We start from the raw sequence: 21,190 nt of genomic DNA on the forward strand, positions 1-21,190 counted from the left end.
TTACATCTTATGCCATAATTGAACACTTTTACTATGAGCATTTGAGAACAACTTGGACCTTATACAGAGTAATATATCTTGCTACATAATAATGGAAAAGTGGATACTTAAGAAAGATAAGTAGCTTGGAGGAAAACATACAAGGAAGCAAATACCTCCTGCATCACCTATCTCCATGTAAAACTTAAAACTAAATCAACATATTATATTTAATGACTCCTTTTTTATATATGCATAGTTTCAAGAGCTAATCAGAAAGAAATCGTATTACAGTGTAACTATTTACACCAAGATGGGAGCACACCACAACACAACCTTCTCTTCTAGGCATCAGGAATCTTATCTTGCATTTCTTAATGGACAAAGCACATGGGACTCAGACATAAATTCAGTCTCAAGAACATTGTTCAAAGGATCAAACAGGTCATGTCCACAGCTCACTGATACCATCTTTACCCACTGCCTTAAGGCTAAAAGCAGGCAATCTAGAGGTGTGGAGGTATAATCTTCTCTATTGTGGCCTTCAGTTAGAGCCAGTCTCATGTCACTGACACAAGGCCTTATATCAGGCTGCATGACAGCATCCAAATGCTGCTGAAATATGCCCAGGGTGGAGAGACATACAGAAGCACTGGATTTATTGCTACATCCTTGTAAACATATTTACCCTAGAGGTAAGAAATCTAGTTAACCTTGTTTGAGGAGAGGTTATGTTCAGTGTGTCATATTACCTTTCATAACATATTCATGTGAGCAACTGTTCTGCTACCTACAACCACATGACTCCACCACCATGTCCTCATACTGCTTGTAGACCACGTTGTTTGCAGAGTCAATGAAAAGAATGCTAATAGGACTCAGCCTGGTTGGGACACAGCAAGTCGGGGGTGTCGATTCTGGGTCCATTGAGTTCATTAATGTTTGGATAACTGCATGATTGGTGGGCTCCAGATGAGATCGAAGGGGGAATTCACAAAGCCCTTCACAGTGATATGCTTCATACTCTAGAGGGGCTATTATCCAGTCATCCCAGCCCATATCCTTAAAATTCACGTGGAGGGCTTTTCTGCTACACCTTGCCTTCAGATTCTTAGTGGGCCTCTTCCCTTGCCGTGTTGCTAGAGGAGCTCTTCTCTTCCGCCTCTGATTGAATAAGTACTCATAAACAGTTTTGTCATCTTGACCGGATCTAGCTTTGATTTCATTGAAGAATAAGTCTCTTTTTTTTGTCCTCCCAAATACCAAGAAGAGAGCCTTTTCATTGACCTGTCTTCCTGTTCTATTAAATCCCACACTCCTGAGATCAACAGCTCTCCCCCTGTCAAACGTTTCCAGTTCAAAACACAAGTTAACCAAGTTTTTAAAGTTCCTGAAAAGTTTCCAGATGTCAAACACTTCCCACTTTGGTGTATCTGTGATACTGACAGTACGAGAGTCCAGGAGTGTTGCTGCTTGTCTGTTTGTAGAGCAACTAAATAATTTCACTTGGGAAGTTTTTCCAGAAGAATGAGACTTCCATGTATCAGAAGGCTTTTTCCTCAATATTCGAAGCTCTGCTCCCAGCAAACCATCTTTTTCTAATGCACTGATGTCAAAAATATATTTTTGTTTTCTTATAGTTGGCGCTCGCTCGTCTAAAAAAAGCACACACATTTTTAAATGTATATCAAGCACAGATCAACATCAGTTATTCAGTTCTTAATGGTTTTCCTGAAGTTTGCTCATAAGCCTAGAAGTTTCCTTAATTAGCCCACAAAACAAAAAGAGCAATTTTTGTCTAAGGGATCAGCTCTGTGCAGGGACCCAGAAGAACTCAGTGACTCAACAGGGAAATGAGTTTCTGAGTTTGCCTTGTAGAAATCTCATTTCTTTCACCAGCGGGCATTTTCTAGCTTCAAAGTAGCAATTAGCCAATTGAAAAATAGTCCTTTTTCAGGGCTGAGCACTCACAGGGCCTATTCACCACTTATATCCTACTTAAATTACCGAAACAGAGCTTCAGTGGTGCCCAGGCCTCATGCTGGCTCCAAACATGAGCAAATTTACCCTTAGACGATACAATAGTGAATTAGTCCTTTAAAACCAACATCCCTCAGGAACTGCCAGACACAAGGATAATTGCCTTATTAACTTAACTCCACATGATTCACGACTTTTTCAAATTGGGCAGAAAAACATACCTCCCTTTAACCTGACATTACATTTGCTTGGTTAAGCTTATGAGCAGCACTAACAAGGAATATGGCTGAACCAACGTTTTAGCAATGTTACATTAACAATGCCTTCCAGTGGCGAGCTGAGAACCTGAATGCAGTACTTGTGAGCAGCGTATCATCCCTTCCCAGAAGCCAAGCTATCCATAATTAAATGGCAAACAAATCCAGTCCTGGCTGAGTCTTCCATCGCCATTACCTTATCAGCTGTAGCCTGTGTTGCTTCCTTAAGTACATGACAAACTCTTACTAACATCACTAGAAGCAACATGGGGCTCTCCAACCAGAGCGGTAAGGTGAACATCATTCTTTGGGAGCCTGGTTATTTCTTGTGCGAAAGCAGACACTAGTTCAAATTTCAAAAAAAGTTTGGAACCAGAATGTTGAACCGCAAGTTCTGGAGTCCTGGAAGTTACTTATTCTCGTTAGTCTGTGCTTAGCTGTGGGCTTCTGTGGATAGAAGGTTGGTGGTACCTGAAAGCATGAGCTTTGAGCTAGTACAGATATAGCCACCCTACGCTATAATGACTCCTGGGTCTACAGTGCAGTTCCTCACAATACTACCTTGAACAAATCAGGCTGACCCTTTGATACTGAAACTTGTGTTTTTTTCATGGAATAGCCCTGTTCTTAGCATATCATGCGTTTCTAGACATACTTTACAATAAAATCTAATGTTAGCAGTTTCCAGGAGTTAGGTATGGAAAGAAAATAAGACAAAAATTTAAAAGGTTTTTAAACACCTAAGCATGCAAAGACTGATTGATTTTCAACAATATGCATCTAAAATATTTTCTAAATGTTTTGTCTGGCTGCCACACAACCATCTAGTTCTGTCTCTAAGTGAATTTTCCAAGATAAGGCAGGAAGACAAAATCTGCAGCAAAGTTGTATGATTTCATTTACATTAAAAAGAGCTATTTGACTTTAACAAAGTATGATTACTTTCTAATACTCTCTACCTGTATGAACACAGACATCTCTCTCTGTCCACACACACACACACACACACGAGCTCCGTTCTTACCTTGTCCTTTGTCTATAAAGCTGGTTATTGTATTGGCAAGTCCAGCCTCCAGTTTTACACTTCCATTAACACCTTTTCTTTCTGCATCTGAGAGAGTCCTGTACAAAGAGAGCATGTATTCATGTGGCGTTATAGGGGGATGTCTGAAAGTTTCCTTAGTTTCCCTCTGGGTTACAGGCTCTTTAGTCTTTTTGGTTTTGAAAGAATCAGTGTCAGTACTGCTTGTGCCAGTTTTTTTCAAAGCCACCTTGCTGCTAAGATTTTGAACCTTTGGAGTCACTGTCCTTACTCCAGAAGGTCTGCTGGCAAGATGTCCTACCTTGCCATCCGTGGCTGCTGTTCTTGAGAGAACCTTCTTTGATTCATCGTTCTTGGCCAGCAGAGCTCCAGCCTGAACAGCATTGCTTTTAGTCCTAGCCTTTGAGGTCCCAGTACTATATCCATGGCTTGCAGTCCTCAGTGTACCTGCCCGTGCTGAGGGATTCCTCTCTTTTCCTTCTGCTTTTAAAAAAACTAGTTTAGATCCTGGATTACTCTGGCCTGCTTCAGAATTACTCAGCGCTCCAGGAACTAGATCCAGAGACAGCCAAGTCAAATGCCAAAGCAGTAAAGTGAGAAAATGCAGGATTTTCATCCTCTGGTCTTCCTCTGAATGCCACTGAAGAAAAAATCAGAAAAGGTTCCTCCAGTTTGGCAGAAGAAAACATGAAAGAAATTAAAAACCAAAGTCAGCAAAAATGGTTTTCGTTTGAGATTAAAACATTTCAAATCTCGTTGTTCAATACTTGTATCCAGTCCCATAGTGGAAATGCTCATGTATTCAGATACGATCTCCCCTGACTTCAGTTAGCAGCTATAAAGAACTTGTTCTTGAAAAGAGAAAGTTTACCACCTCGTTTTCTTCTGTAAAACTGACTGAAAACTTGAAGGAGTCCTGTTTAAATCCAAGGGGTTTTTTTTCCAAGAAGGAAGAATGGCGTAATGCTGCCTCTGTGTTAAAAGTTTTTTTTAAAGTTTTGAATCCTTTCCAGTGAAAATATTTCACACACAGAGACCTGCAGGTGCTCAGAAATCTTTTACAAACCTGAACTCAGGAATTGGAAACGGAATTCCAACAAACCTATTTAATTACTCTCTGATGTCATGCTGTCTAAACTAATTTAACTGCGATATATTTCTTTAAAAAAATCTTCTTTACCCTTTTCATTAGCATGAGTCATACTCTGCCTCATGTGAAACAGCTCCACAGGCTCAAAACTCCAGAGGATGCCTTTTCAAGTGGCAATACGACCTCTACCTTAGCCTTCGATGAACTTCACGTTTAAACGGGACAAACTGCAAAATCAACAACTGAGACCTGTCATACAGTCCACTGGGCACATACATTGAAATATCAAAGTATCATTCGTTTAGCTCTGTTTCCAGAGAACTGCAACAGTGGCTTCACTTCGTCATCCGGTGACTGAAAAGCCGAGCTGGTAACTCAGGCGCTTAACAAGGGTAAAGTTTTCACAAACACAACACGGCCATGCCCGCAGTCAGTGTATTTTCGTGTAGTTATTACTATGCTTTAAAAAAAATCCCTGTGAGCCCAGCTGGAGAAGAAGCTTCTGCCGGCGGGGATGCCCTGCGGGGTGGGCGGCGGCGCAGTGCGGGGCAGCAGTGCACCCTGCAGGCAGCCGGCCTCCTCCTCCGGCCCCAGCCCTCGGGGGCTGGAGACATCCCGAAACCCCAGTCTTTCCTCCAGAGGCTGCTGAACGCCAGCCGTTGTTTTAAAGTTAGGTGCAAAATTTTCAAGAGCCGCCTACCCCACGGCCGCAAGAAGGCTGGTAGTTAGAAACCAGCATTACTTACGTGTCAAGGCTATCCTGCTGCTTTCAGCCGTACAAAAGAGAGTGTGGAGCAAGCGTGTCTTTCATAAGCTGCAAAAAATGAACTGTTGTTCTAAATGAGCCTTCGGGAAATGAGGCACTGGGCTGGACTGAACGGAGATCAATGGGACCCTTCTCTCATCTTGCACTGACGCTAAGCCCGGTCCTCCTCCCTCTGTTTTTATTTCTGAGGCAAGAAGAAAGGGAAAAGATACAACAGTTTTTAGCTTGATTTGTGTGTGCTGTAGCATTTCCCACCCTGACTAGTATCAGAAACAACAAACTACTTTCATAAATAACAACCTGCAGACCTTTCTACATGAGGAGCTCTGAATGCTTTACCTTGTTTTGATGGAGGAACTGAAGAAGAGTTCAGTGGTTTCACAGATGTCACAAATAAGGTAGATCCAAAAACCCACCCTCCTGATTTTGATCTAATGGCCCTTCCTCTGATGTCAGTTGTAGTTTTGATATTCCCCATCAAAATAAAGCAGCTTTTCACTGAGTTACTTCTGATGAAATCATTCTCCGGCAGTCACTCCACACTGTCCCCATGGCCCTCCCAACCATGCCATCCTTCTATCCTTCCCATATTGCCCACCTTCCTGCTGGGCAGGAGGCAGTGTGCCATGTTTGGTTCTGCACTATGGGGGTATTGATTAGCTTGCCAGCAGGCCACAAAAACAACTAAATGTTGAGTTCCCACTTTTAATCTATCCAGCTTCCAGTTCTCATAATATCTTTAAGAGCTCTATTGCTCTATCTGATTTGGCTGAGATTTGCCAACAGATTTACAAATGATTTAAGAGATAGACACGAAAGAGCAGGAGGTAAGACAATGTGATTACATGGGCCTTGTCTCTTAGTAAATCAGATTAAAAGCACAATCAATCATATGTTCAAACAATATTTACATGTCTGAGAGTAATGTATCTTAGTGGGCTGGACAGACTTAGACAGAAAAAAAAGAGCAAAAGCAAGCAAAGAAAGCTGTGCAAACTATTCTTTCTCTTTAAAAGAGGCTCTCTTGAGGCACTCTCCATCTAGGTGCTTGGAACCATGGAAGCAAGGTTGCTGTACAGAGTGCACTGATCCCCATGGCCCCCAGAATGAAATGTTGGTATTGAATAAGACCCACAGATTAGGGTGTCCTATTATGGCCCTACACTAATGCGGAGTTATTCCAGCTGGCTAAGCTCAAACTCAACTGGTATCTTCAATATGTAGATGGAAACCCTCACTTGGGCGCAGGCTTTAGATCAGATATAGGAGACAGTGGAAGAGATGTTCAAGGCTTCAAGATGTTCAAGATGTTCAATTACTTCTCACCACTGGCCAAGTTTATGACTCGAGTGGCTTGGTTCATACAGCCCACTTGCCCTTCTTGGCCCATTCTGGAAAGGCAGCTCCTCACACAGTGTGTGTAGGGATTTGAAAAGGGAGGACTACCTAGGTCCCTGCTCCTTGGAAGTGCATTGCCTCCTCTTCTCCAGATGCTAAGGTTATGCCTACATGAGCTGTGCCACCTTCTCAAACAGATAATTTCAGTGAATCCCTCTGGACATCCAGAGTGGGCTAGAGGAAGGGATCACTCTGGGGAGCCAAAGGAACATTTCACAGTGTTGAAAAAGTTGCCATTCCCTGAGGATAAAAGGCGCTACCCAGGTCAACATATTTACATGTTCCATGCGACAATGAGGTAGACCCTGGAGTCACAGTGCACGAGCCCCTTCCAGGATACAGGCTTCTGTCTATACTCCCCTTTAATGCTTGGGCACAGGCACACACTAATACCTGATGTGCTCCCTGAAGCACACACCTTGTGATCATATTGCCACCTGTAGATGTTTGTCATTTGGAAGCAGGACTGCTGCTGAACTCCAGCCAACTGAAGTCCTACCCAGTGTTGCCACAGGCAGCAGCAGGGTAGGCTCAGGGAAAGCTCAGATCACCTGCTTGATCTGTCAGATGACACTGCGGAATAAAGGCAGGGGCTGAGCCAAGCAGAAAACGCCAAGCTTGCCCACAGAGCCCAGAACTCCCTGGGTGCACTCTAAAATATACCATATACAGTTGGTCACCCCAACATGGCTCCAAGGATGTTCCGTTGGATATGTGATGTCAAGAGTCAGAATTTGTTCACTACTGCGAACTTGCAGTTTGAGCTGCACATGGAAATCTTTATTCTAGTAATCTATCAGGAATTTCATTGTCCTTTCCCAGGTGAACTAATTTCTAGAAAGGACTTACAGGATTGAGTTGAGTAAGCTCTATATATTAAGCCACTTGCTGTCACATTGCTTTTGCTTATTGAAACTAATTAACATTCTGTTTCTGTGAGAATTGAGACCTCTGCACCATAGCTTTTTAGGGACTGATTTTTAAAAGTACAAAAAGATAATTTTAGGAGGAACTTAACAGCTCTGTGCTTTTTGAAAGGAAAGAATTACAGAAAACTCAGAGGTGCTATAATTAAAAATTGTTATTGTCTTGGGCCAGAGCAAAACAAAGATAATAAAGTTCCTACTAACATGGGAAATTGTGGCATCATTTCAAAAGGCTGTGCTACAATGATGTGATGATAAATAAAAAATTGGAAGTCCAAAGAAAGAATAGTATCATTGGTTATCAAAAGACTTGGCTACACCTCTGAACAGTAGTGAGCTACGGATGGGACAAGCCTAGAGGAAAGCACAGGGGTACTATCCACTACATGTCCTGTCTCAAGAACACTAGTACTAAAAAGTACCTGTCTGCTGCAATGATGCATATGTGGTAGGTCCAGAAAGCCAGGCACAGTGTGAAAAAGGAAACAGCATTTGTGGATGTCACTTGGAATCAATGGAAAGCCAGTTGTCTTGGGATCTGAGTAGTCTCAAAACGATGAAGATTCGGAACAAGAAAGAATCTCAGGAGACCTTATGCAAGAAGTTCACCTGAAACACTACAGGCAAGAATGAAGCCGGGCCACTGGGAATCAAGCCCCACAATGACAGTCCAGCTGAGGCCACAGTGCTTTGCTAGCAAGGCTGGAGGACTGTTTCCACTGTAGATCCAAGGGCACAGGTGCCTTAGAGTGCTCAGAGCTGCCCACACCCCAGGCACAGCAGGCTGGGAGGGGTGTGAGGGAGCGCGTGGTTGGAGGCATCCAGCTGCTTGCTGTGACTCTGACAGTGAGTCCCTTTGGAGACGGAGTCTGACGTGGTGCTTAGACACAAGCAGAGGCTCTGAACTTTTACAGAGCAGCACTTCAGTTCAGGAAGATATGAAAACTTGAGACAGCGTAAGATGATCCACTCACCCAGCAGCAGTGCTGTATATGGAAGGACATCATATTTACAGATTGAATTTGTCTACCTGCAGTTTCAGAAATTTGATTTATTTTCTATCTTTGTCTCATTTGACAGGAATTTATAGCTTTCAATTAACCTTTCTCTTCACCTTCTACTCAATAAGCTAGAGCTCTTTCAACCGCTTCATATGAAGCAGGTTTTCAGAGCTCATTCCCTAAACCCTTTTTTGAAATCACTGCTTCACAAGACGCTACCCCTAGTTGTGAATATTTTCTGTTTTGCCTACATTTCTAATGATGCTTCAGCTATGTTAAAATACATGGAGATGAATCCATCTCAATTATATTTAGGCTTCCACTGTATTGGAGATAATTATCTAGACAGCCTTAATAGTCAAGAGACAAAAATAAGATACAAACTAGAAGTATAGAAAGTCACACTTAGCAGTAATGATCTGGTAATTGCTTCGCCACCTTGCACCATTTGCACGCTGCCACACTTCCAACTGGCTGCTACGTGCAAGTAAAAATGTCTTCCACACAAATCACTGTGAAGGCTCTGGCAGTTGTGGCTACCTTTGCTGCTATTTACTGGCTTTTGCTGGAAAAGCTCTGGGAGCTCTTGGCTTAGCGACGCCTTCTGCAGTTCAGGAACTTTTGTCCTTCTCACAGGAATTGCTATTGGTACTCGTCCTATTCACTGGGTGAGAGGAGGGCGTGCAGGTATCTTTGCATTCAGAAGAACTTACAGAATCCCAGACCATTCAAGAGTATTTCCTCGTGCCCAGCAGAAACCCCCCCTGCGATGGGTGCCCGCCCCTCCCGATTTACCATGTGTGCCTGGCACGGCTCATGGCGGTCAGGCTGGCGCAGACACCCACCCTGCAGCAAACGGCTGCCGGGCGGCCTCTCCGCCGCGGCAGCACCGCAGCCCGGCGCGGCACCGTCAGCGAGGAGCGAGAAGGGACCCGCTGCCACAGAGCGGCCCCGAGCGAGCCCGGCTCTCCCGCCCCGCGGCCCGGCTCCCGGTCGCGCCCGGCGGGCAGGGGGAGCCGCTCCGCCCGCCCCGGCAGGCGCCAGGCCGCGGCCCGGGGCCGCCTGAGCGCGGTCCGCCGGGGCAGGCCGCGGGGCAGCCCCCGCCGCGGGGCCTGTAAGGCGGCGGGCTGCGGCCGCGGCGGGGAGGAGCCGCGCGGGCGGCGGGCCCGGCTGGCGAGCAGGTCATGGCGACGGGGGCCAGGGAGGCGACGCGGAGCCAGGCCTCCCTGCAGAGCCAGCTGAAGAGCTCGCAGGAGGCGCAGCACCGGCAAGCGGTGCTGGTGCGGAAGCTACAGGCGAAGGTGAGGAGCGGGGGCGCCTGCCCGGGGGGAGCTGCCCGGGGACGGGCCGCGGTGGCGGGGCGCCCGGGCCGCCCGCGCCGCGCTGAGGGGGGACTCGGCGGCGGAGATCCCGGGGGGCGAACGAGGGGCCCTCCCCGGCGCTGCCGCGGGCGGGACGGCGCCGAGGCCAGAGCTCGGGGGAGGCCCCGGCACCCGCCCTGCTCCGCCCGGCCCGGCCCGGCCCAGCGAGGTGTGCTAGGCGCCGAGCCCTGCCGCCGTCCCCCTCCCGCGCCCCTCTCTCGGTCGCTCCTTTCCGTGCTTAAACCGAGATGCCGGGCTTGCAAACGCCTTTGTTTGGCCACGGGAGCGGGGGGCTGTCCCAGAGGCAGGAGTCGAGCCGGCGGGGGGGTTCGGGCGGCCCCGGGCAGAGGCAGGCAGCTCTGGCCGGGTTCGCCCGGAGCGCTGGCAGCGGGGAGGGTGCCAGGCCTGGGCGGAGGGTCGGGGCAGGCCGTGCCCTGCCCGGCCCCGTGCCCGACGGTGGTCGCGGCGCTGCTGGCGGTAAGGCCGTCCTGCTTTTCTTGCCGTGCTTGTCTTCTGCAGCGGCACCGAAATCCGCAGTCTGCAGGGGCTGAGCAGGCCTGCGGTCAGAACCGACTTGACGCGCTAAATGCTGCAAAGCAATTCTGAAGGCTCGTTTCTCTGACTTCAGGGACCCGCTGGGCTTTGAGCCCGTTGGCCGTACTGATTTGGGGCACGTGGTGGCCATGGGCCAGGCATGGCTGTCTCGGTCTGTCCCATCCTTCTGCTTGCCAAGGCTGCCTCAGGATGAGCAGACAGCACTACGTGTGAAAGAAACCCCGTCTCACTTCCTTTAATGTTAGATAAAGTGAAGCTTCCCTGGTATTGTAATGACGTCTTGTTGACTGTATTGGCAGCACTGTGAAACGTGCTGTGCTTGGACGTAGAGAAAAGCTAATGCAGGAGGAGCCGAGCCTCTCACAAGCTGCATTCGCTCATCTTCCTTCTGTGTATCCACCCAGGTACTGCAGTACCGGACCTGGTGCCGAGAGCTGCAGCAGCAACTGGAAGCAGGAGGGGTGAGTGTGCAGGTTGCTAACTAAAGATTGTGGACGTAGCATTTGTTAACGCAGACCAAAAAAAGCCCCCCAAAGCAACGACAGAGGAAATGACAGAGTTTGCTGCCTGAGGGTTTCAAGAAGCGCTGTAAGTTTGCCCCTCAGTGTTTTGTCCGGTTGCCATTCTCAGAGCAGCCAGTAGTCCCAGAAATGCCAGTCCAGAAATCCCTGTCAGGAAGGAGTTTAGGTTTGTGACAGAGTGCTTTATTGCCGGAGTAACATTTGTCCTAGGTCTCAGGAGAGGGCTAGACCGCCCGTTACATTATATGGCTGTCTCGGAAAAAGAATCGGTAGAAACAACAGCGTTTTGGAGGGCAAGAACGCTGGCGCTCAACATACAGAGCTGGCTCTGTGCTTTTCTTTCTGCTTCGCGGCTGAAGTAAACCTCGGAAACGAAGGGTAGGAGGGTGGGAGAGCGTTCCCAGGCTTCAAGTCGAAGTGAGCACTCGCCGTCGGGAGCTGAGGGTACCTAGCTGTGAGAGTGCAACAGTGGGAGACTGAGGAGAGCTACTCGCATTGAGCAACTCCCTTCCTCTCCGTAGTCACGACACTGTCGTGCCTGGAAGAAGGCACGAGCTCCTGAGATACCCAGCAAATGGAGGGGAAAGCGATGGATGCCACAGTAGTGAAGGGAGCATGAGAATTTGACTAAGCATTTCCTTTCTTCTGAAGGGACCCCTTCCAGGCAGGTGGGAAGCCGCAGAAGACCACAGCCTGGAGAAAGCACTGCTTCAGTTGGAAGAGGAACAGCAAAGGTAAAAGGAAGAAGCGTTCCCTCATACTTGGTATCCTGGGTGCTCATGGAAGTGAGGGAAAACCTGTCAGTGCTGCCTAGTGTCCCCAGGGGAAGCGGTTCGGCAAGCCGCTTTGAAAGGAGAAAGGTCCACAGTCTGTTTTCCGTGGTGCAGTAATAGCGTTGTGTGCTGAATGGCTCTGTTTTGAGCGGGGGGTTATTCCGGGTGACCTCCCGCCTAAAGGCCCCTTTCCCGCCTAAATGATTCTGTGGTTGAGGAGGTGAGGGACTCGGGAGAATGCTAGAGAAAGATGATGCATCCAGGGATCAGACAGCACGAAGGGGAGGCAAGACGTTAACTGTGGGCATCATCGAAGTTGAGGAGGAAGGGGAAACCGCAACTGTAGATGGAAATTGAAGGCTTAAAGCAAGGAGAAGCAAATGAGTTTGCCACCACAGAGAGATCTTAGTTAATCCTAGAAAGCACTCGTACTGCCCCTCCGTTTGACAGCAAAGTCAGTGTTGAGGGAGCTGGAAAATCACGGGGATGCTGCTTGCGGACAGCAGTTGTTCAGTGAGCTCATTGCTGTTTCTCCCTTTCCAAGGTGTGAGAATCTGGCAGAAGTGAACAGCCTCCTGCGGGAGCAGCTCGGTAAAGCGAATGAGGTTAATTCAGCCCTTAAAGAAGATGTTGGAAAACTGACGGCGGATTGGATGAGGGCCCGGGAGGAGCTGGAATTGAAGGAGAGTGAGTGGCGCAATGAACGTGAGGTAAGGGTAGGCTACGGGAATGTCAGATGTGATGCCAGAGTGGAATGAGAATGCATTTTATTCCTGTCAGAGAGAACTTGCTGTGTGAAAGTTGTGGCTACGTTGAGGGTGTGTTGGTGTTGACTAGCAGAAGACAGGGGTGTGAGATGGAGGAGTGTCAGCAAATTGTGGTGATGGAAGATGCCCGCCTGCTGTGACCATAGTACTCGGGCTTATGGGCAAAGGCTTGCCGTTGCTGGGCACTGCAGGGCAGTCACACATGAACGCTCGTCTTTTTAAGAGTTCTTACCTCTCCGCCTGGGGCAGTGGAGACCAGAGAGGTCTGTGTGTTTTCACATGCAGAGTAGCCAACAGAAGAACAAGACAGGCCTCCCTTACCAGTAGCCTGTTGTGAGCAAATCTGACACTGCTCTTGGAGGGGCTTGGTTTTGTCTTCCTCCACCAAGACCGCTAGACACCTCTGCAAGGCGAGATGATGAATCGGGATCAGTTTGCTTTGCTGATATCCACTCCTGCGGGGAGAAGCGTGGACGTTCCCTTCTTTGAAGTCAGGTGGCAGGTCTACGGAGGATGCTTCCGTGGTGGCTCTTCAGCCCTTGATGCCCCTGTTGCAACAGTTATTAAAGGAGACCTGGTGATGGTGGTTGTACTCTCTCCTATCTGAAAGACTTGTACGGTGACAGCGAAGGCTGAATTGGCATTTCTTTTTGTCTTTGCACGTTTAGCTTTATGACAGCTACGTAAGGGGTGAACATAACAGTCTACTCAGCCTATGGCGCCAGGTGGTAACCTTCCGCCGTCATTTCCTGGAAATGAAGACTGCCACTGACCGGTGAGTAGAAGTGAAGGCTGGATCTCTTGCAGAGAAAATGTAGCTTCCCTTCACACCTGCTTTTGGAGCCTCGATGTTACGTTAGTTGCAGCTAAAGATACGATTTCTCCTTTGAGAGTCTGAAGCAATGCCGTTAAGCATGCTTTAGGCTATTTTCAGAATCATGTTGTGTGATGCTGGTTTTCAGGTAAAACTGAGGGGCTCGGCTATAAGCAATGCCGAGGCCCCGAACAGATAACTTGACTGTGGTGATGTTTGGGCGTATTGACACAGACACAGGCATACGTGGACTCATTGGAAGAGACTCACCAAAGCTATGCCTGCAGCATGTAGAGCAGTCCATTTCATAGAATGATGAAAGTCTGCCTGAAATCTCCCTGAGTTTCTTTTCCCACTGCTCCTGATGGAAAGATCATTCATGAATATATACATATATATATATATATGTATATATATATACTTTTTCCTTCTCATTTCCCGCTTACGTTTATTGCGGTCAGTTTGTATCCGCTCGTTTATTCCGGTCAGTTGGTACCCGCTTATTCCTGTACCAACGTTGCTGAGAGAAAGAATAGCTTCTCCACCCTGTTACTGCACTTATCCAATGTATTTTGCTTAGTTCGATACCTCTTTTTATGATTGTTGTCTTGTTCTTGGACTCCCCGAGGTTTCTTTCTCACAGTTGCCTTCTAGACAAACAAAAATAGTGTAGCCTTAATAGTACATTCTTCTGGTGCCAGCATGCAATTTCAGACGCTGGGTTGCTGTCAGCCATTTATCTGCTTGGATTAGAAGCTTTCCTTGATGTGAGAGTATGCCTGGCCTACTATTTAATTCTTGTATTATTTGTGCTTTTTTGTTACAACATTCTAGGCTTATTCTCACACCACCTTGCTGAAACGTTTCTTATGTAGATATTGTCACGAGCCTCTTAGCAGTCCAAGTGCTGATAATAATAGGTCGCTTAAGGCCGATCCCCGAGGTGTAAAAGCTGGGGACCTTGGTAAAATTCCTGACATCTGTTACTGATAATTAGAGTCCATTAATAGGATAGAGCAGGAGCAACCATTCATAAGAGTAATTAGAGGTCCTTGAAGCCTTCTGGCTGTGCCATACGTTTCTTCTTCTCTCTGAGGAGAGAACAGACTCATTCCTCAGCTGTCCAGTAGACTCCTTGCTCAACTCTCCAGGTGTGTCCTGATCCCAAAGTGTCAGGTGAACGACTCGTCCCCAAGGGAGATGTCGTCTTTCCTGCCAGCTTTTAGTGTTGCGCAATTACGCGCTTCAGAAGCGAGTCAGCTGATAAAGGTGGTGGTGTGAACATTAGCTCCTTCTGTATTCTTCTTCAGAGATTTGTCAGAGCTGAAGGCAGAGCAAATGAGGCTTTCTGGATCTATACTTGTAAACTGCTCCCGTCTACGCTCTCGTGTACAGCTCTGGGAGTCCGTCGCTCTGGGTAGACCTGTCCTGAAGGATCTGGCACAGCAGCAGGCGGAACAGGAAACAAACCAGAAGGCTCGGGAAGCGATGTGCTTACAAGCCAAGGGGGACCTGGAGAAGAAGGAGCTTCAAGACAGGTAAAGGTGTTTTAAACTTTGCTAGTACCAACATTATGGCTTTTGTGGCTGCTTCTGGGATTCCTAGATGAGCGGCTGTGTTCACGTTTAAAACACACCCCTTGTGCACAGCCTTGTTTCTGTCCCTAGTGAAACTCTTGCCTTCAACAGAAAGGACAGAAAAAACGACTGACTGACAGAAGCTCTTCTGAGTAAGACAAGGCTGGAAAAGAGATTGCATATGACGATGTTTTTGCTGTTAACTGATTCTTGGTGAGAAACTGAGAGCAGCATAAAGAGAGCTCTGTCTCTTGGACGGCCCTTTTGCTACCCAGGCCTGTGCTAAAGGACTTGGCAGGAATTTGCCCAGGGCCATCATAAGCAACATAGCACCTCTGTCCTGACAATTCCTTGCAAGACTGGGCGCAGGAGGCCTTTGGGGCAAGAAGTGCCATTTTGCAACGTCAAGCACGTTAACCTGTAGAGGTGAACGCTGCCTTTGCTGTATTTTCTGGGTTGAACTTTCTCTGCTATGCTTCTGGGAGCTGCTCAGCTCTTTAACAGGTGATGGTGTGCAATGCTTTTGGAATGGCACGTGGACCTTCTCTTCTCAGGGTGATGGAGCTCTCAGCCTTGCTCGTAGAGTCTCAGAGGCAGAACGAGGAGAAGGAGAAGACCGTGAAAACGCTTAACGACACCGTGGAGATTCTAGTATGTTTTACCTTTAGAGCTGGGCGATAGCCCAGTGTCTGCTCCCCGGCCTTAGCACAAAGAGGTGTGGCTTCCTCAAGAGAAGGAGCGGTCAAGATGCTAACTGTATGGGAACATCAGGCACATTGCCAAAATATTCCTTGTGTGTTCGGCACGTGTGGAGTCAGTCCAGGTGCAGGCAGTGGCAGGGGAGCTGCAGACAACTCGGGTGTCTTCCTCAGGGGGGTTGCACCAATGCTGTTCTGCCTGTGACTTTAAGTCTCTAGGGGTCAAAGTTCCTTGGAATTGGCAGCTTCATAGCAGTCTATAAAAACTAGCTGTTGGTCTTTCTCTTCTTAGTTTTAGCAAAGAAGAAGTGGAATAGATAGGGGAAGGAAGATACTGGAATCACTAGGGCTGAGGCTTATCGGCATGACAGTGCCACTGAGGATGGGACTGGTACAGAGGGGAGCAGCTCTTCCCTGCCCAGCCTTTCCTTATTCTGTGTACCTAATTCCTCCTCAATTCTGTTCTCAGGAAGCAAGTCGGTTAGAGAAAGAATATGAAGCTTCCTTGACTAAAAGCACCAAAGAAGAGAATCTTTCTCTCCAAAAGCTGATAAAAGATATAACGGAGGTGAGTACAGAGTTGGGACCGCATCCCTGTAAATTGGATTTAACTGTACTTGAGGAAGGCAACAGGCTAGCCCAGGGAATAGACAGGTATGTTGTGTACTGTCCACGTTAGCTGCTACTGGCTGTTTAATTTTTATACCGCTTTTCTGACATAAAACCTGTTATGACTTCCGAGTTGGCTGTCCTGTGACACTGCAGCTGAGTCGCTAGAAGTTTCAGTACCTTTGCCTTCACCGTCTCGCTAAGGTCTCTCTTGGACTGTGCTTTCTGAGTTGGCCACTTGACATCTGTATTGCAGTGTTGCTTGGAGGCTTCCCCCACCCTCCTTGAGCAATGACTCTGTTGTTCTTCGGATTTTTATAAAAGGTCACTGACTCAGTCGATGCACTTGCCAACTCTGCTCCTTCACTCTACCTTCAGTGACCATTATTATTTCCCCAGAATCAGAACTGGTCCAAGTGTTTTGGGGCAGCTTTAACTTACTCCTAAACTTCACTCTATGGAGGGGGGGTTTAATCATCAGATCTTTTACACAGCCTCTCACAAAGTCAGTTCTTTCCCCTTATGTAGTCATTTTTACCCTCTGGTGCTGCTGCTCAGAGTCATTACAAACAGTAGGTTTTTGATGGCCATTTTCCAGTGTTCCTCAGCTTCCTTCTTCCCTGGGCAGTGTTAATGTTTCCTTCTGTTGCTGTTTCCAGTGTTGGTCTGGGGCTCGTGTACGTGGCTCTGAGAAGCTGAAGGAGACTAAAATAATTCCTGAGAGCTTCAAGACACTGAGCGTTCAGGCAGCCTCCAGGCACTGCACGCTTGTTTCGTCTTGTTTCTAGTAGCTGTATTCAGAAATCCCTGGAGTCCTTGTGGCCACAGGGACAAAACTTCTTTGCCGACTGAAGAAATGAGAGGCTTGAGTTTTTAATGACTCGAGGGTGAAGTCGGGGGGGGGAAGGAGAAATAGGTAAAGAAAACCAAGCAGCGTGAGCAAGGAGTAACAGCTTGATGTGGGCTTTCAGGTGGTGTTAGATGACAGTGACAGCACGGTCAGCATTATCTGCACCGACAGTTCCCAGCATGCAGAGTCTAGCAACATCCTCTCTTGCCTGAGCTCCGTTGACGCAGAGCATGCCTTTGTATTGGTTCAGGAAGCACTGGCAAGGAGGCGAGGAGCAACACAGGTGAGAATTGCTGCTTGTCTTCACCACTGGCCACAGGCTCAGCTGCTGATGCCTTCCTTAGCTTGAAACCTTTCCATTTCCTGAGCCAGTTTAGCCAGTTTCTTTCTAGCCTTCCCGCTCTTGGTACCGTATTGCCTTGCCAGTCTCACCAGCTCTGTGTTCTACTGCTTTTCTCTCCTTGATCTCCACCCCCTCATCACAGCTTTTGCCTTCAGGTGAGCTGTGTCTCTGCTGGCTGCTTCTCCCAGCTACCTGGAGCCGTCTTCCCTGCTCCTTATTGCTTGTTTGTGCTCTTTCCCTGCCCATTCCTTGCAGGCCCTAAAAGAAGAGCTTTCTGCCAGGCAGGACTCTCTTGATTTCCTGCAGCACCAGCACAGACAGCAAGAAGAGAAGTGCAGCAAGCTGCAGCAAAGGCTTGAGCAACTGGAGGAGGAATGCAAGACGTCCAGCAGCCACCGGCAGCACCTCCAGTCTCTGGTAGAAGCACTCAGAAGGTGCGTGTTTCCTCCTTCTCCTGCGTCCTAGAGGCAATCTGCTTCCAGTTCTGGGAGTTCAGAGGTGTTACGGGCAAAGACTTTGCCTGCCCTACTGCGGGTATGCCTCTGTTGGGCACTTTGGCATCCTCCTGTCCCTGCTTTTCGTGCTCTGCTGTGAATCCTGAGGCTGTCTTGGAGATCGAGAGCGATGTTGGAATAGAAGGTGCCTCCCTCTCGACATGCTGCTTCTCTGAATTCTGTTCTTTGGGTGCCCTTTCCTAGCCACTGCTTCTCACTGAATGAAGGCAAAAGCCTGCCTTCCTTTCTCTTTCCCTCTTCAGTCACTTTGTGAGGGGAAGAGCAAGTTCTTCCTTACCGTGCTCCCCACAGCTCCGTCCTGGAATGATGAAACTGGGCTCCGTGACTCTTCAGGCCGCTTCATTCTTCTAACCGAGCCTTGTCTCTGCAGCGACTGTGCAAGCCTCGAGAAGACCAGGGAAGAGCTACAGCAACAGCTGGAAGTAACGCAGCAAGAAGCCTCGCGCCTGCGTCAAAGTAACACTGAGCTGCAGCTGAAGGCAGATTCAGCCCAGGGGGAAAAGGTGGAGCAGCAACAGACGATGGAGAGAGCGCGTCGTGACCAGGAGCTCCTGTGAGTGTTCAAGCTTTCTCTGGGCAGGGGTGGGCGTTGCTGGACTTTAGGAGGCCCACCGTAAAAGAATGAATTTTGCATGCTCATCGTTTGTAGCATAGAAGGGCGCAGGGAGCACGTGGGCAGCTCTGGCTGCCTACTGACATACAGCGTAGCTGCCTCCTTGTACTTTCTTTATGACCCTTTAAAAAAGTCATTCCAAACCTGCCCAGAGTAGTTGATGACAGGCTTAAGCTGAAACAAGAGAGGCTCAGCCCGGATTTAAGGAGAACAAAAATTGAACCGTGAAGGCAATCGTGCAGCAGAACAGGTTGCTCCGAGAGGTTGCGTAGAGTCCATCCCTGGAAAGCTGGAAGCCCCAACTGGACAGAGCCTTGAGCAACCTGGACTGATCCCATAGCTGAGCCCAGCTGCTTTGAGCTGAAGATTGGGCTGGAGGCCTCCTGGGGTCCCTGCCAGCCTGATTCATCCGGTGACCCTCTGATTATTGGACTGGAAATTCATACACATCTCCTCCCCAGCTAGATTGCAGGCTCTTTCATCGTTTCACTGCTGAAGGCAAGAGTAATTGTGGGAATATTAATCTGGGCTTCAAAAGTCTGTCTGACCCAAAGAAGAACTTTGGGAAGTCTTGTATGCAATGTATGAAAAAGGAGAGAGAGAACTAACAGGCAGGAAGCTGTTAAGTTGAGAGCACCTGAGCTTTTTGGAAACCTTCTGTGGTTTCTGGAAGCTTGTTTGACCTTCCCGACGACGCACGTTTCACCTACATCGATGACGTAGTGAGTGATGCAGCCCTAGCCAGGAAATTCCAGCATTCGTTAGGTGTCAACAGAAAGCTGTTGGAAAGCATGCAAACTGCCGTACCTGGGACATAGTCTGTAGTCTTGGCTTTGGAAATGAGGATGTTTTTACATTAAAAACTTGTTTGTCCTTCCTTCCCCTTCTCACAGACTGCAGGACTTAGCTGCACTTGAAGGAAAACACTCATTATTACAGAGCGAGTTGGTAGTTGCGAGAGAGACACTGGAGGAATCGCAGCTTCAGAGGGATCTGCTGAAGCAAGAGAAACAGGCGCTTACCATGGCACTGGAGAAGGTACGGTCACCTTATTGCTAGGTAGCACTTGTGGGAGAGGGAGTAGTGATAGCAAGACCACCACAGATGCTGTTTCTGGCAGTAGAAGACAGGGACAACGTTGTCCTCCTCCTTCTTGGAAAATGGCGATCAGACCACACAGGCTCTTTGGGGTAGTTAGTCCCCACGTGCTTATTGGGAGCGCTGAACTGGGAGTATGTCAGAGACACACAGGGGATGTGGAGTTGCTGCTTGGAGTCAGGGATTTTCCTGCCTTTGTTGTCACGTTGTTCTTTTGTCTCTTCAGGCAGAGCAGTCAGTAGCAGAGTTGGCAGGGGCTCAGAATAAGCTGAGTGCTGAAATAGCGGATCTACGTGTTGCAGCAGCGAACATGAGCAGTATCAATGAAGCTCTTGGCTTGGATAAAGTGCAACTGAACAAACTTGTGCTGCAGGTGAGCAGAGTTGCCAAAGATCTTGCCAGGCGTTGGTCTCCAGCTGCTAGTGCTTCTCAGACTTCTTGCCTTCTGACAGTATGACTGACCAAAGATGGAAATGTTGTTCCTTTTTCTGTCCAAGCCAAACCTCCTACAGAGTAAATCTTACTGTACGTTATTTCCTCTGTGCTTCTGTGATTGTAGCTGGAGCAAGAGAATGAAGTTCTGTCAGGTAAAGTGGACGAGATGGAGAGAGCAAAGATCTCTGAGCAGGAGGAGCGGAACTTGTATAAAAGAACAAATGAAGAGCTCTGCGCAGAGAAAGCCCACCTGGAGCAGCTGCTGAAGAAGGCAGAGGAGCAGCAGGAGGGGCTGCGGGTAGAGCTGACGATACTGGCCGAGGAGAAGGAAGAAACCCAAGAGAAACTTAGTCAGGTGAGGCCAAAAACCTGGTGCTTCTGGGTGGGCTTTTGGCTGCTTGGCTCAGGGAAGCTGTGACCTGTGGGATTCTGCAGTGTTGTTGCCAAGGAGACACTTGGTAGTGCTGGAGGTCAGAAGGCTTGGTTTGCTCGTTTTTGGAAGCGTGTGGATGGCTTGCAGAGCCGTTCTGCAATTCTCTGAGTTGTCTTCTGCTTCTACAGATTCTTTGAATCCGCCTGTCTGTGTTGGCCTCTTTTCTGGCTTTGGATAAGCTGCAGAGAGATGATTGTGTTGTCCGTGAATCTGAGTGGGGCTGCTGCTCTCACATGTGGCAAAGGAAACAAACTGTGTAGCTCCGAATCCTTTTTCTGAGGCAAAAACCAGGGCTGCGTGTTTCTACTTATGCTTCTTGGTGTGAAGTCTGCAACTTTCAAAACTCCGTTTGTTTGAGCCTAGAGAGAGGGACAAAGCGGCAAGTCAATGTCTGCTGTCTTGTATTGCTAAGAATGGGAATGACATCTTGAAACTGTTGACATTGTATTTTAAGACATACAGGCAAGTTTGTGGCTGGAAGGCTGCCTGGGGGAAAAGGACCTGAATATCAGCCAGCAGTGTGCCCAGGTAGCCAAGGCAGCCAGGAGCATCCTGGCTTGTGCCAGAAATAGCGTGGCCAGCAGGAGGAGGGCAGTGATCGTGCCCCTGTACTCGGCGCTGGTGAGGCCGCACCTCGAATACTGTGTTCAGTGTTGGGTCCCTCGCTACAAGAAAGACATTGAGGTGCTGGAGCGTGTCCAGAGAAGGGCAAGGAAGCTGGTGAAGGGTCTGGAGCACAAGTCTGATGAGGAGCGGCTGAGGGAACTGGGGTTGTTTAGCCTGGAGAAA

The 21,190-nt window shown here is 48.2% G+C and overlaps 2 protein-coding genes across 7 annotated transcripts in view; one reads left to right on the top strand and one right to left on the bottom strand.

Annotated features, from left to right (window-relative positions):
- Positions 1 to 9,885, bottom strand: GDF5 (growth differentiation factor 5). 3 transcript variants are annotated; one of them, XR_012045149.1, is made up of 4 exons: positions 9,285 to 9,885; positions 5,095 to 5,298; positions 3,241 to 3,338; positions 1,593 to 1,634 (listed from the first exon to the last, which is right to left on the bottom strand). XR_012045149.1 is itself a non-coding variant. In XM_072879217.1 (3 exons), exons 1-3 carry the CDS (start codon positions 3,565 to 3,567, stop codon positions 766 to 768), a joined length of 975 nt encoding a protein of 324 aa, XP_072735318.1. In that variant the 5' UTR covers positions 3,568 to 3,590; the 3' UTR covers positions 1 to 765. The 3 variants fall into 3 exon arrangements, 2 of the variants coding, with proteins under 2 accessions (XP_072735318.1, XP_072735316.1); XM_072879217.1 differs by lacking the exons at positions 5,095 to 5,298; positions 9,285 to 9,885 and adding an exon at positions 3,560 to 3,590 and having other exon boundaries at positions 1 to 1,634; XM_072879215.1 differs by lacking the exons at positions 5,095 to 5,298; positions 9,285 to 9,885 and having other exon boundaries at positions 1 to 1,634; positions 3,241 to 3,874.
- LOC140659489 (uncharacterized) overlaps positions 9,254 to 21,190 on the top strand; it is a 27,980-nt gene continuing 16,043 nt past the window's right edge. The window contains exons 1-14 of one of the 4 annotated variants that reach the window (XM_072879212.1): positions 9,254 to 9,740; positions 10,760 to 10,816; positions 11,528 to 11,610; positions 12,194 to 12,359; positions 13,085 to 13,191; positions 14,541 to 14,768; positions 15,362 to 15,458; positions 15,975 to 16,073; positions 17,086 to 17,247; positions 17,614 to 17,741; positions 18,193 to 18,375; positions 19,329 to 19,473; positions 19,760 to 19,906; positions 20,093 to 20,323. In XM_072879212.1, coding sequence (XP_072735313.1) covers positions 9,624 to 9,740; positions 10,760 to 10,816; positions 11,528 to 11,610; positions 12,194 to 12,359; positions 13,085 to 13,191; positions 14,541 to 14,768; positions 15,362 to 15,458; positions 15,975 to 16,073; positions 17,086 to 17,247; positions 17,614 to 17,741; positions 18,193 to 18,375; positions 19,329 to 19,473; positions 19,760 to 19,906; positions 20,093 to 20,323 — 1,950 coding nt within the window. In that variant the 5' untranslated portion in view covers positions 9,254 to 9,623. Of the gene's footprint in view, positions 9,741 to 10,759; positions 10,817 to 11,527; positions 11,611 to 12,193; positions 12,360 to 13,084; positions 13,192 to 14,540; positions 14,769 to 15,361; positions 15,459 to 15,974; positions 16,074 to 17,085; positions 17,248 to 17,562; positions 17,742 to 18,192; positions 18,376 to 19,328; positions 19,474 to 19,759; positions 19,907 to 20,092; positions 20,324 to 21,190 lie in introns of those variants that run through there. The other 3 variants (XM_072879211.1, XM_072879213.1, XM_072879214.1) reach the window with 3 other exon arrangements.

The sequence above is a fragment of the Ciconia boyciana genome, chromosome 14 (assembly GCF_034638445.1).
Source record: "Ciconia boyciana chromosome 14, ASM3463844v1, whole genome shotgun sequence".
Taxonomy (NCBI): Eukaryota; Metazoa; Chordata; class Aves; order Ciconiiformes; family Ciconiidae; genus Ciconia; species Ciconia boyciana.

Coding starts and splice junctions, on each gene's coding strand:
- GDF5 (XM_072879215.1), bottom strand. CDS start 3,874: ATGAAAATCCTGCATTTTCTCACTTTACTGCTTTGGCATTTGACTTGG. Junction 1,635..3,240: donor CTTTATAGACAAAGGACAAG/GTAAGAACGGAG, acceptor TGCTTTTTTTAG/ACGAGCGAGCGCCAACTATA.